The sequence below is a fragment of the Apium graveolens genome, chromosome 3, assembly GCF_009905375.1.
Source record: "Apium graveolens cultivar Ventura chromosome 3, ASM990537v1, whole genome shotgun sequence".
Classification (NCBI taxonomy): Eukaryota; Viridiplantae; Streptophyta; class Magnoliopsida; order Apiales; family Apiaceae; genus Apium; species Apium graveolens.
Window position 1 is genome coordinate 7,612,226 of NC_133649.1, and position 15,459 is coordinate 7,627,684.

The window sequence follows — 15,459 nt, forward strand, 5'->3', positions numbered from 1 at the left end:
ACAGGTGTAAGATATATATTTCTAAGACCTATTGCTTGAATAGTTTATTTAAAACTTTATTAATAGTAAAAATGTTAATATCCGAACATAAGTAAATAGAAATTAAATTATAAAATTGCAAAAGCTAATAATTATATATGCATGTACTTATTTGTACTAAAGTAGTTTATATATAAATAAAAATTTAATTATTCAAATTTAATTAATACTCGACATCATTATTATTTATAATTAAAAACAATGTTCAAGTTTAAAAAAAAACTAACAAAATACTATATTTAACGTAATTATTAAAAAAATTATATATTAATAAATATGCTAAGTGTAAATAAATATGACTACCTAGCCCGTGTATTGCACGGGTTATAGGGCTAGCCTATCAGTAAATTACCGGACCTTCCAGTGTAACACCTATTTTTAAAAATTGGTAATATGGTGTCAAATAACCATTACTAGTTCCCCATTATGGGCCGTCATTATCGACTGTAAAATAAAAAACAGTCAGCCCAGTCCAAAAGTTTTTACTGTCTTCTCGGAGCAAGTGCAACATCCTCGTAACTCAATTCTTAAATATAATTTAAAAAATTAGTTTTTAGTAACTAAAAATATAAATGAGCATATTTGTTTTCAATAATATTACTTAATCTTATTTTTATACAACATTTTACTATTAAAAGTACATTGTATTAATTAAAACATAATATAAAAGATAGAGAAAAATATAGTTATTCCCATAATATATTATAAAATAATTTAGATGATCTTTAAAAAGATAGTGCTATTACTTACAAATAAAGAGTGAATTACTGATTTTAATTATTTAAGAAATCACTAATAGACTTGAAACATATTTTTTATCCTTATTTCTTAAATTTTAACTTCAGAGTTAGAATAGCTCGGCTATTAGACTTGCTCTTAGAAATGATTTTCCATGAAACTCCAAATGCAAAAGTTACGTAACATACATTAAGGAAAAATGTTAGAAATTATTCTAAAAAATACAAAATACTGATGTGTAATTTGTATATTTTATAATTATCATGATAATGAGATGTGATATGTATGCGCTCGATCACCAAAAAATTAAATCATAATAAATATCACTAACAAAGTGGTAGTAACCAGAGTGGTACGAGGGGTCCACAATTCTGGAACAAAAATTAATAACAATTACATGAAATCCTTAAAGTGCATGGATGTACTCTAAATTATTGAAATAACCAAAGTTTTCATTTCGGTATATTTCTTTGTTTCAAGGGAAAACCAAACATACAATATCTTTAATGAAAGAATGTAAAACACATTTGTATCAAATTGATGGAGCTGCTTTATATATCATATCAAAAGCACTCTCAATACATGACTTGTATTTCTGGGGATCCATTAGGCCTTTCTCCATTCCAACAGCAATTCTTACCACTTTCATATAGCTAACCATCGTTATCGTAAGACTCTGCAATTAATCGTTATCGTAAGACTCTGCAATTTAGGACAATGTATCAGGTAAAATATACGTAAATGTACCTGCGGAACCCCTACTACCATGAAATAAAAGCCCTTGATAGGATGATTAGCTAATGACATACGTTCCAGTGGTCCGATCATATTTGATATAGTCATGCTCGAGTTCTTCAGTGTGCTACGAATGTACTGAGCCGTGGCCTAATTCACATATATTCGCATTGTGGAAAAAATTTAAGAGCTAGATCATAATTTTCTAACTAAATTGATGTTACAGATTCAGAAGTCTTACCTCGGGACCTCTGAATCTCCTCACTGTCTCCAACAATTTGCCAGTGAGAAAAACAGCTGCAGAGTCTCTCTTTTTCCTGATGATTTTTTGTGCATTGTAGACGAACTGATTCGGGTTAGAACATTCTTTTCCATTCAATTCTGGAACTGAGACGTGTAAGAAACCAAACTGATTTCCCCACTGCTTCTCGACTGCAGAAGCATCAACCATCTCAGCCACTGATGTGTAACCACCAATGTTCCTAGTATTGAGCAACACCAGTGCAGTAGAAACTCCATTTTTCGACTCCTTGCTTGTTGCATCCATGTATAATCTGGTCCCCAGAAAGATTACTCCCGTAAGTACATCGTTTATTGTCTGCCAAAAAAAAATTCACAATAAATACAATTAACAGCAAGATATATCCAGATGCAACTAACTATTTTATTCACATTGATTGTAGCTAAATGTGGATTGAAAATATGGACCATTTGCATCTTCAAATGAGGTACACGCATTCTAAAACAGGCCAATGGGATCTAAATAAAATAAAAGACGCGGAATAATATTTTATCTGAAGCCTAGCTGTTGATGTTAATACCAGAGGAAACTGGGAACTGCTGTGTGCATGCATACAGGAAGAGTTGTACACTGGTGATTAAATGCATCGATAGCTTGTCTTGAGACATATCAACCAATTAATGATTTCTTCTGAATGGCAGCATCTGCCAAACATTATGTTTAATGTCTACAAATTGGGTAATAAATAGGCAAATATTACAAATTATCACTTTTCTTTACGCGTGTAGCACATAAGTTTTTAGTAATAAGTGGTCATTTTTACTGATCAATTTCATCTCAGGGAGTTGCGAAACTGTCAAAGATGGATATGATTTCTACTGATATATGCAACCAAAGACGTTCTTAAAATATTTACAAGATCAAGAAATTGTAATGAAGTAATAGACATACCACTCCAAGGTTGACCTTAATTTCCTTGATCTGATCAAGCGAAAATGACATAGTAATCACATTCATTGGTAGCAATTCTACTCCTTCAACCCCGGATCTTATCGGTGTCTGATCATCTTGCAGAAAGCTACTCTTTAGAAGACTCCATCCAAAATCAGAAGCAGAGTTAACTACAGTAGAAAACGCGTTAGTCAAACTCTTACAAACACTCCCCTTTTCCTCATTCAAGTCTGTCTTCATTTGAAAATTAGGAAATGTCAAGGGAAGCGCTGGATTATCACATCTTTTCAGACATGAAAGAAGGGCTCCCATAAGCGAAAAACCATCACCAAGTGCATGATGAAGCTTGAAAATTAGACTACCAGCTGCATTACTGGTAGGGTACTTAATTATATGGATATTCCATAAAGGCCGTCCTGGTGGAAACAAATCCAATGCTATCTTTGATAAATAATCGTTTAGGCAAGCATCATAAAACTCCGGAGATTTCCCTTCTGGAAAAGTTGGGACATTTACATGATCTTGGAGCTTAACATCCACTTTCTTCCATTGCTTTACACCATTATTGTCTTTAACCTGTTATCACAAAATTAGAACAATCTTTAAGAAACAAACGATACTTTACAGATTCAACCAGATTATTTAGCAAAAGATATCTATTAATCTTTTTGCTAAAAACTGCTAAACATGGAAAATCAATGCAGACCAGCTTTTGTTAAACACATTTGGACAAACTCAATTCGAGGTAGATTGAAGGTACATTTCTGTTTAACTAAACTAACTTAATCAGGAAATTTTCACATTTAAGTCTACAAATAGTCTACATTAATGCTAACACTTTTCTAAGCCAAGAACAGCAACAAATGAATACTACATAAAATTGACTAAAGGAAAGACAGAAATATACATAAATCATTGCACACTAGTATCCTACAACAGTCAAACAATGCAGTCACACACAGATAATATACCATGATGGACGAGAATCGAGGGTTGATGGGAAGGAAGAGATCGTTGAGGAGCACGAATGTAGGGGAATCATCGATAGGGATTTCTGATTCCAACACGGATAGAACAGAGATCGAAAGAGCAGAGCTGTTGAAGTACTGGCCAGTAGGACTAACCGGAACTTCATCATCTGACCATAAACTTTCCATGTTTATTTTCTGATGCTCCATCTTTTACAACTAGTGTGTACGTACATTGGCACCACAACATTCATATTTATGGACTGGACGGCCATAGGGGTGGTTACTGAGTATTTATTACATTGTAGATTTGTGAATGTTTTTATTACAGTGCTTAACCTGTAAAGAGAAAAGGCACTGGACCCGGAAACCCTTTGCATTAATCAATTTTCAACTATATCAAGTTGGTGAATGTTGTGTCATGATAAATCTATATCACATTTCAAGTTTCAACCATAATCAAGTTGGCGAATGTTGTGTCATGAAAAATCTATCTTTTTTCAACTTTATAGTAACCTAAAAGATACTAACAATTTACCACAATTGAATATTTCTGGCAGTCGGGCACAGGATCGACAACGGAGGGAATCACGTCGAAACTGACCAAATACTTATATTAGTCCATGTTCGAGATGGAACCGTAAAACAAAATAATTTGGGAATAAGGGTAAGTTCGAGAATCGAGCATGGATACTCATTTGTATTTCTAGTTCCGCTCTACGTCAAAACTCCAGCGAATTTCGTTACAGGAAAGACTGGACGTGTGGGGTGTACGAATTGATGTAAGTTTATAATCATAACAACAAACTAAGCAGCGTATATGTTGCAACTTGCAACATGTAATTTAGTGTTGGTCATGTGATAAAAATATCAGCAAATTTCTAGGAAACTCACCCACCCCTTTTTAAAGCCTTTCATCTTGTGGAGCTCGCAAATCAGTGTTGTAGAAACTGTCTGCCGACTCTATTTTAGGAATCTAGTCCACAATTTTCCAGCAAAATTGGGGTGTTTGCCCAAATGTCATTTTTTAGAGTCAAATGACCCTCAATATCCCTTTTAAATTGTTGGCCCCAAATGTCATTCCAAAACGGCGTTATGGATGATATTTTTCAAAATAGACGAAAAACGCAGTCTCATGTTGAGTTTTTTTATAACAATTTTTTTTATGTTTTTTGAATAAAAGGATAACGCAGTTTCGTTTCGTGTTTTTGTCTAAAAACGCGGTTTCAAACTGTGTCTTTGATGAAAATGCAATTTCAGAAATTGTTTCGGCCAAAAACGCAGTCTCGTCTTGAGTTTATGGATATAAAAACGGCGTTTCAAACCGAGTTTTTCGTAAAAACGCAGTTTCTAACCGAGTTTTTCTCAGGATGCGAAAAAAATAATAACCAAAACGCAGATCCAAAATGAGTTAATATGAAAAACTCATCCTGAGATTGCTTTTTGCCCCTATAAACACGAATTGAAGTTGCATTTTCAATATTTTTTTTGAAAAAAAAATCAAAAAGGAACACGCAACTCCGTTTTTCATTAATAACAAAAACTTTACCCGAAACTCCATTTTTGAGTGACATTTGGGGTCAATTATTAATAAAATGACATTGAGATTCATTTGAATAAAAAAAAAGATATTTGGGGTCTTTGAAATTGTTGGTATGTACCAATTGAGGTAGTTAGGTGTTGCACGTGAAGGAACAGATGGATACACGTGAGTCAAAGTAATATTGATACCATGTTTCAGAAATTGAAACTAATCGATTGAGATATCGTTATGTGATTTATCATATGAATTTTAAAAAATTAAATAACTTATCGATAATTTATCATATCGAGTATTTTTAAAAAATCGGCTGATTTTTATGACATATATATGGAGTCAATAAATTACTTTTTCAATCTTTTAAGTCAACGGAGTACAATTTTTGGTGAAAATAGTTGGAGGGTTGTTTGACATATTAAAATTGAAGATAAGAAAATTAGGGGGTAAATAAATTCTGTCACCGCCCTTTGCCCGCTATTAACTACCCAAATTTACTATGAACGTCTATTCATTATAATGAACACCATAACTGTCGTCTAGTCTGATTGTTCTAATGTGGGGAATGGTCTCACACTCTCACATAACACTACAACATCACTTGTAAATACAGTATATAAATTATGGTCCACTTATTGTTGCATCCCATGCTTGATAGCTAGACAAAATCATAGAATTGAGACTACTGAAGAGTGGCCAGACTGTATAATTTCAGGAATCTCAGGGTTCCGGTTTATGACAAACGCATGATACAACATAACATACCGCGATCTTTTTGCGCGATATATATAAACCAGGATTCTGATTTGAATGCACGAGACTCATATCTATATGTATAGCGGACTTTTACTGCGTATAGGATTCAATTATTTTTGTAACCCAAATTCATATTTTGTAGTGTGTTCATGTTTTGCATTATAGCAACATAATTTCAATCCTCAATGTATCATTACAATCATGAGTTTGTATGTTTTAAATACTTTAAACACCATTGTTTACATCATATTTGTGACAAGGATTCAATAGTTTTAAAGTTCGGAGTTTCTGGTATAGGTGAGTTTCCTGGCCGGACTGAGATTACCACTTCTAAACCTGAGAAAGTATTATCACAAGACCAGGACAAGCTCAATTTCAGCAAACAACTGGTTCCTAAAAAGCCATGCAACTGATGCAGCCTGTAAAACTGTAATAAAAATTGTATTTAGTAAATTTACCTGCTGCCCTTGCAGTCATGGCTGCTTGGAAGTCACTTGTCACGAGTAAAATCTTTTCAGGTTTATCAACACCAATTGTTAGCAAAATCTCAAGGTAACTTTTCGCTTCTGTTTTGCTTCTGCATTGTAAAATTTGACAGAGTAACATTTTGTTGTATTCAAGGATCATCAGTCAGCTAAACACCAGAAAGCACGAGCTTCATTTTACATACCCTATTGTCGTATCAAAATATCCACATATGTACTCTCCGAGATCCCCATGATTAGAGTTGCTAAAGAAAAGCCGCTGTGCTCCTCTGCTACTGCTCGAGTATAGGTAAACCTGAATATGTGAACACCATCAATTTAATTGCAAGTTTTTTTGCTAATTAATTTAATTGCAAGTTAAACATCAGATGAAAAATTATCGTAGCAAACCATAACTAAGAGTTTGATTTATTTCTATCTGATCTTATGAATATTGGATCTCATACCTGCATCTTGGTATTTACAAGTCTACCCTAACATATGCAGTGTAGATAGACTTTTATGAGTTACAGTATTTGGACAAGATTCTGACATGGAATTACAGTATTTAACTCACAGGGCATCAGGCAACATGAAAGTTACGCGTCAAAAAAATTAAGAATTGAAGAAAAATTAACCAAAGCACAGATGGCAAAACCATAAGACGCGGAATAAACACATCTGGTAATTACATACAATTTGATTAGTTAATATGTACCTTGATACCTGAGGCGTACCATCTTTCAAGAACTTCTGGCACTTCATCAAACATGACGCCAACCAACTCACTATGTCGAAGTTCAGAAGTTGTTCCGTCAATGTCAAGTAGAATAAACCCCTGCATCAAAAGAAGTGTCATTCAATAACTTAACCATTGCAAAAGAAAAACAAACAAATTCTGAATCTGTAACATAAACAATTACGCATAACTTGTTTTAGGTAACAATACTAGCAAAAAATAAATGGATCAAGAAGCTTTAAACAGTTATTTATGCTTGTAAAGAGTAGAAACTCGCCTGTAAAAGCTCAGTAACACAACCAAAGCCATTAGTTTCCTTACTCCTGGCATGACCATTATTCAGGTATCTACAAAATGCGCCAGAGGGAAGAGGACCATGTCCTGTGGAAGACCAGTCCAATCCTAGCTGATGCATCTTAATGGAAGCATCAAACAGGTAGTGATAACATTCAGCCTGTTAAAAGTACTTGTTAAGTAATTGGAATAAAAAGCATAAGTAAAACCCAAGGATGTCCAAAGAGGTGGTTTCGTTACAGCTCTTATGCCTCTGTGGTCTTTTATAGTGAGACTAACACTCCATCAGATAGCCTAAAGACTCCATTGGACCAAGGTCCAAGAGTTATGAATAACAAAATCCATCTTATGCAGATATAGTTTGTTAAAATTCTATTGATCTTAGAGTCTGTCTAGCATTGGTAGTTTACTAACTTGAGTCTTAGTGCTGATCCATGTTTCTCCCCAAATATACACACCATGGTTGCGAACAAGCACTGCTGTTGTCTTAGGGTAAGCTTCAATCTGTGTGATGCAAATGAGAAACTGATGACTTAAAATATAAAACAAGTTAAGGAGAGATCGACTATAACATTAAGGCAATAATGGATGAAAAAACAAAAGGAATAAAAATCTACATCAGTTCTGCAAGCACGATAAAGCATGTTATCAATTTACCGCTTTAGTAAAAGATTCCGTTAGCTCCCTTTCATATGCAGTGTTCTCTATTATCGGAATTACGAGTTCGTCATGGTAACCATGCCCTTCAATTCCTTTTATCATTTCCATATGAGTTATCTGTAACAACTAAAATTCTTTACAGAAAATAATACATTTACCTAAACTTAAGTATAAGACGCTGAAACATAATGATGCTTCATTTAATTGCACTTGAAGTCTTGAACAATGAGGATTATATCAGTCAGGAGGATTACTATATCAGAGGTCAACCGCATATAAATAGATACAGAACAAGAACAACCGATTTTCAAATTAATTGGCAGCATGCAGAAGTTCAGAACTTACTCGAAACTCCTTAGACAGAGGATGGATCATTGTCACAAGACAAGCCTCGATTCCATGACTATGAATCACGGCCCCAGCATTACGCATCTCATAGACCTGCAGAAAAGTCAGATGCAAGATCATCACGACAGAAACATCAATATATGGCTAATAACATACATTAAATAAAATAAAAAAACATTTTAGTTCTTTCTTTTCATAGATAACAGTCCCTGTGACATAGGAACTGAGTTTACATTTCAGGCTTTTACTAAGTCACCAAACTGTGATAACTACATAATGACTTGCACTCATATGCAGCATTTCAGCAAATAAAGAACAACCTCGCAACTTTAAAGAATTCATTATATATTTCAGGAGCACTATAACACTAGAAAAATATAATGAAAGGATTTGGATTGGTTATAAATTTCGTGTTTACTCAACAACATAGAAGCGTTTGCACATTTGAGGGCACAACCAAATCACCCATGTGGGCAATATATAACAGTCAAACTATTCTGCAACAACATATATATTAATTAGTATTTCTTAACCTATATTTATGCGGTTATGCCATTCAAAGCCAGATAAACTTCAGTGTTTGATACATACATAAATTGGCACTCAAGAGCCTCGTATAGGAATGCAGACCTTATTGTTAAAGGCAGATAACATGGTCACAAAAATTAAAAGATAAAAGACACTGAAAAATTTATAAGAGAGTTTTCAGAACAAAAGGCGGTATTGATAGTAAGAACTGATCACTATTCTTTATAGTAGTATAATTACTATACTAGGATTTAACCGCTCGGTTAACATTATACCTTCAAGAAAATAGGAGCACAGTCAGTACACTTGGGAGGTTTATGAGGATAAAGCTTGGTACGAGGTTTCGACAAAATGCATCCATCACTAGAAAGCACAAACATGTCCTCGGGGTCTACCTTATCCTTCTGAACACCTTTAAAAGAATAGCCTTAGACACTTATCAGGCAAAATTATATACCTAAAGAGCTAAAGCAACATACACATCTTTAAAAGGAAAGATAATATGGAGAACCTGAAGGGGACATGACAATGAGTTGTGAAGACCTGGATATGGCATCATCGTGGACTCTGATAGTAATGCTGCCTCCAGTACCTAATACCCAACCAAGTGTGTAAACGTGTCTACAGAGTTCAGCCACCAAGCCCTTTGTTTCCTTCACAATAATGGTTTCCAGATTACTATAGACTGGATCTGTCATGTAATTGAGAAATTCAGGGTTAGAATTGCATCCTGGAGGACGAGACTGATGGTGACGACTGATCCTACATATTGCCTTTACTTTAAAAAATACCGTGATAAGAGATTCAGCTCAGATGCAAAACTTAAGACACATATTGCGATTACTAGAAAGTGAACAGCAAACAAATTTCAAGATGCCGCAATGTAAAATGTATGCATGGAACTTCCAGAAGACAACAGTTTGAAGCCTATACTTCAATATATGTTCTTTTAATGTGATGCTTCATCTGCCTCTCTGTTTCAGACTATTTCAGTACCTTTAGAATTGAACGTGTTCGCGTTCTGGTTGCAGTCGATTCTCTTACTGCATGGACCTATTGGTCTGCGAAACAGTGAAAATGGGAATAATCTGGCAAATCTTTGTCCCGAGGCATGCTGTGGATCAAGATTTTCCATCATGGGAATTTCTGAATGAGAAGTATCCAGATAGATATTGGTTAGTTACCGTCTCTGGTGGCTTTCCTTTAAGAATTAAAAATCATGTTGCATGATCCAAAACTAACTATTTAGACTTGGGAGTTTACATAACACTGTGTGAATAGACTGAACTAGGAATTACTTCACAAAAATTTTGTCATTATATATATGCTATTTAAGTTGTTGCTATTAAATATAATTTGATCTTTACAATAATGGAATCATGTATGCACAAAAATATCCACCAATAAAAAAAATGACAACTCATAAAAAATACCTAGATTTTAGTATTTAGAGTGCGACGGGGCACACAGTAGAAAAACTAGTACTTCATATGCCTTCAAATAAATTGTGTTAAAAACTTAAAATGGTTGGCTGGTTCTTTTCAGTGCTTTCCTTTCAATAAACCAGCAAAAATTTACGAAACTGACTTCCTTCTACCCGAAATGTTTGTCATATTGGAGATGCCATCAGTACTAACAGTATCCCTAGTTAACGATGATTGTCAATTTGCGTGTCATCAGTACTAAAATTATCCCTAATTATCAATGAAACGGAAAAAAAGTGATCAGCAAAATTGAATATCTATGAGTGAATCATATCAACCCAAGAGTAGAATAATAGTGTACCTAAAAAGAACAACCACGCAAGTTAAGGATAATTTGTATACCATCTTTTTTTTGCTAATGGATTACACACATATACATATACAGGGAGTCAACTCCTGACCTCCCCGCAACATCTTTACATACTTGAAAGCAATTAAACTAGATTTCTTAAATACATGATCAAAATTCAAAAAATAATTCACATGAATAAAACTTATACAACAGTTAAACTAGATTTCTTAAATACATGATCAAAATTCAAAAAATAATTCACATGAATAAAACTTATACAATATAACTAGTGATACATGTTTAAACTTAATCTTAATCTAGATTGATAAATTAAGAATGCACCTTAGAAGATGAACTAGCAATGATGGTTGAAGACTTGAAATAAATGAAAGAGTTTGAGAATTTATGGTGGGAAATTTGAAGCTGGGAGGGCACCTTTTCAACCGGGGACTTGCTAAAAAGTCTTTTCGATTTAGCTAAAAAGAGACTTTTCGATTAATTTAACTGTTTGGTTATTTTTTATTAGTTAGTTTTTGTTGGGTCAGGTTTATTAATAAGTTCTGAAACATGATTCATCATTTTGGAATTTGGAGCCCTTCAGGTAGGGCTGCACATGGGGTTGAGTAAACCGACCAACCCGACCCGACCCCACCCTTTTTCAACCCGAAAAATCCGACCCAACGTAAATCGAATTATAAATGGGCTGTTTCTTGATCAACCCGACATAAATGGGTTGGGTACGGGTTACAAATATCTTTACCCTAACCCAACCCAACCCGATTCATTAATATATCATCCATAATTTTATATAAATTTTTAAGTTTGATATGTATTTATAACTCTTCTCGTATATTTTCACGTAACTATTATAATATCTTAATTTTTTAAGTTTGATATGTATCATATGTTTTCACGTAACTACTACAATATCTTGAATGGTTTGTGTATTTTTTTCCATCTCCAATATAATATTAAGATTTCTAAGTAATATGATAGAATTTTATTTGTTCAATTTATATTTGCATATTCATTTTCGTTTACAGATGTATGGTTAATTTATTTGGGGATGCATGTGATTTATGATATGATATACATTATTAAAACTATGATAGAAGTTGTTCTCTATTTCATCACTCTTGGTGATGAAATAACCCGGGGTATCAACCCATAAGCCCTCCAGAGTACAAGGCACCTTCCTAGAGGAAATCCTAGCTACATATAGCTTATTTATACCTTCGGAGTCAGAGGTCGACGCTTTCTTCCCCATTTCAATCCGCCCAGAATCACTAGAAGACTTTAAATCTGAACCAGACGGCACCACATAGCAAGTAATGTAGGCCTTTGCACGAGCTTTAGTTCGTACCATAAACCTAAAACAAGTGATAAAGGTTAGTCTAATCCCTACAGTTTATTTATCTTGAAAGCTACATGATTCGGACTATCCTATGTCCAATTTTATTTAAACTCGGAAGCAAACAGTGTGTAGGCCCAAAGCCTAAAACCAACACAAAAACACAAACAGAATAACCACTCCAGACTACACAACCCTAAAGTTAATCTATTACTCCGGACCCAAGTCACCACAATACAAAAACATCAAATACCAAATAACAAAAGTATATCAGTCCGGACTAAGCAACCAAGTCCGGACTCAACCAAAAACCCAAATTCCATAAACACAATTAACCGAAATCAAAACACCAAATTATGCCCAAAAAATGTATACATACATACACACGAACATAGACAAACCTATGAGCACATGAAATAATGCGAAACAAACAAAATATATAAACCAAAACAACCAAACAACGAAATATCAGAATGGAAACAAAGCAAACAGGACAAGAAGAGAAAAACAAAGAACTTACAGATGAAGGGATTACGGAGAGACTGAAGAAGACCGAACAACGGTGGCACACCAATGAGAGATCTCGATAAAAACTTCTGGAACGGCTTCAAAGAGAAAGAAGAGAGAAAGAGCAAGAAAGGAAGAGGTAAAAGGAAAAAGGAAAGGGGAGGAGTGCCTTTTATAGGCACGGTGAATCCCAACAGCCTATGGCCACGTGGCACCATCCAGGCCACACATCGCAGTAGCAATCAATGATGACAATTATTACGGCACGTCTCTTTAAAAAGTAACAGCTGTAATAATTCAAACCATTGGGGGGGAAATCCCCAAAACCATTTCAACTTCCAGGTCCGGACTACTTACTGTTGGGTTCCGAAGGCATAAAATGCAGCGGATAAACGTAAATAAAACAAAAAAAAATTCGAAACCCAAAACAGGATCCATGTATAATTATGGGCAGATTATGGAGATAACGAATCATACCTTTCAAGAGCTTAACTTTCACGAACTCAACGGAGATCCTAGCTATCACGCTTTGTGTCTACCTCTCGGAGAAACACCTCTATGGTATCCACACGAGCACCTTCAAGAACGTCTCACGAACTTGACTACGGAATGGATGTACTAGCCTCCTTCTTGACGATCTGAATTGCCTCTGCCTCTCTTTGTTGCTAGGGTTTTCTCAAAAACGTACAAGCCTCTTTAACCTATCATTATGTATTTATAATGGCTGATTAAAAAGGCCCATAACAACAAAGCCCAACCCTAGTAGGTATTGGATTAAATAATAAAAACGAATTTCTATTATTTAATTAATAACTAAGTCATACTTAATTATTATGGGAAAAACATTCCTTTTAATTTGAATTTATATTATCTCAATTAAGTCTTACTTAATTATAATAAAATTCAAATAATCATCAATTAATTTAAATCCATAATTTAAATTAACTATTCCATTAAGTGCTCTATTTGTGCGACCCTATAGGCTATTATTTAATTGGCAATAATTTTATTCTCTAATAAAATTATAAATAATGAGCGGTATCTAGTAATACATCATTGTTACCCAATTAAACAATAATTAAATCGTGATTAGATAAAAACCTTTCGTGATTAATGTTTTTCGTGTAATATAATCCCTTTAACCATACATATTATAGATTAAACTCGAGGCATGTATTTAGTCATCCTCTTCAACATTTAATCCGGGTTTACTTGATCCATGAGTAGATTATCAAGACAAATCATTATTTGAGCATGGCCATGCTTTTATAATCTCACTCAATCAAGAGGCCAATAATATCTCTCCTAATTATAGGAGAGTTAAATCCTTTATCTATCATTCATATTTCTCATACGACTCATGATATACTCGATGTCCACTTTTATCATCACCCGATTAAAAGTAACTTTTAATGTAGTCAAAGTATATTAATCCTCGTATAGAAATATAATGATTTCAAGTCAAAGGATCGTTACACCATTATCACTGTGAGTCTTTCTTATGACTTTATTAAACATGAAGAATCTCACTGTGGGTCTGTCCAGTACCATGTACTCTCACATGTACCTATGTATTGACTTTAGTATCCCCATACTTATAACCAATGAGATGTGGTTATCTTGTCAAACAACATACTAGTCTATTTATGTATTATTATTGTCTTATATAATAATACTCGACTAGGGACCTTTAAGAATATGATATATTATATAATCTCAAGTTCAAGTCATGTACTTAAACTATACAATTTGTATCATGATTCTAAGGACATTTATTATGCTAACAAAATATCGCAGTAATTAAGGTCATAATAAATACATTTATTGAATGATCAACTGACATAAAGATTTAAAAGAATAATGTATTGCCTCTAGGGCACCTACACTAACAATCTCCCACTTGCACTAGAGCCAATCACCCATATATCTAATACTCATGGAACTAGTGTGACCATCGTGCTTCTGCTGCGACAAGCCTTTGGTCAGTGGGTCTGCAATGTTATTATTTGTGTGCACTTTACATATGTGTATATCACCCCTTTCATTAATCTCTCGAATAAGGTGAAATCTCCTGAGTATATGTTTAGCCCGGGAGTCTGATCTAGGTTCTTTAGCCTGTGCAATGGCTCCATTATTATCGCAGTATAGATCAATGGGATCTGCGATCGATGGAACCACTCCCAAATCAGAAATGAACTTTCGAATCCAAACGGCCTCCTTAGCTGCTTCACAAGCTGCAATGTACTCAGCCTCCATTGTAGAATCAGCTACTGTTTCTTGCTTTGAACTCTTCCAGCTTACAGCACCTCCGTTTAGACAAAACACAAAACCAGACTGTGATACAGTATCATCTCTGTCTGTTTGGAAACTTGCATCGGTGTAACCTTTTACAACGAGTTTCTCTTCTCCTCCATACACCAAGAATGAATCTTTAGTTCTTTTCAGGTACTTAAGAATATTGTTAACTGCCGTCCAGTGACCTTCACCCGGATTAGACTGGTATCTGCTCGTCATGCTCAAAGCATACGAGACATCTGGGCGAGTACATACCATTGCATACATGATAGATCCAATTGCTGAAGCATATGGAACTTTATTCATGTGGTCCTTCTCATCCAATGATTTCGGACATTGGTCCTTAGAGATCGTTATCCCTTGAGACACGGGGACATATCCCCTTTTTGCATTTTGCATTCCAAAACGATGCAAAACCTTATAAATGTATGTGCTCTGACTTAAACTGATCATCCTTCTAGATCTTTCTCTATAGATCCTCATTCCTAGAATGTAGGATGCCTCTCCTAAGTCTTTAATGGAGAAATTGCTC

General features: G+C 34.5%; 2 protein-coding genes across 2 annotated transcripts; both read right to left on the reverse strand.

Moving 5' to 3' along the window:
* Positions 1-1,083: 1,083 nt before the first annotated feature.
* On the reverse strand, positions 1,084-3,960 carry LOC141711563 (wax ester synthase/diacylglycerol acyltransferase 4-like). Its single transcript, XM_074514105.1, has 5 exons — positions 3,676-3,960; positions 2,705-3,280; positions 1,754-2,110; positions 1,525-1,662; positions 1,084-1,453 (listed from the first exon to the last, which is right to left on the reverse strand). The coding sequence occupies exons 1-5, from the start codon at positions 3,880-3,882 to the stop codon at positions 1,310-1,312; spliced, it is 1,422 nt and encodes a 473-aa protein (XP_074370206.1). The 5' UTR covers positions 3,883-3,960; the 3' UTR covers positions 1,084-1,309.
* Positions 3,961-6,128: 2,168 nt separating this feature from the next.
* LOC141713816 (putative bifunctional methylthioribulose-1-phosphate dehydratase/enolase-phosphatase E1 2) lies at positions 6,129-11,236 on the reverse strand. The gene is made up of 12 exons (XM_074517387.1): positions 11,117-11,236; positions 9,995-10,144; positions 9,510-9,689; positions 9,274-9,410; positions 8,468-8,563; positions 8,120-8,239; positions 7,877-7,966; positions 7,446-7,622; positions 7,148-7,267; positions 6,636-6,745; positions 6,424-6,542; positions 6,129-6,301 (listed from the first exon to the last, which is right to left on the reverse strand). Exons 2-12 carry the CDS (start codon positions 10,134-10,136, stop codon positions 6,210-6,212), a joined length of 1,383 nt encoding a protein of 460 aa, XP_074373488.1. The 5' UTR covers positions 10,137-10,144; positions 11,117-11,236; the 3' UTR covers positions 6,129-6,209.
* Between the last annotated feature and the right edge of the window lie 4,223 nt (positions 11,237-15,459).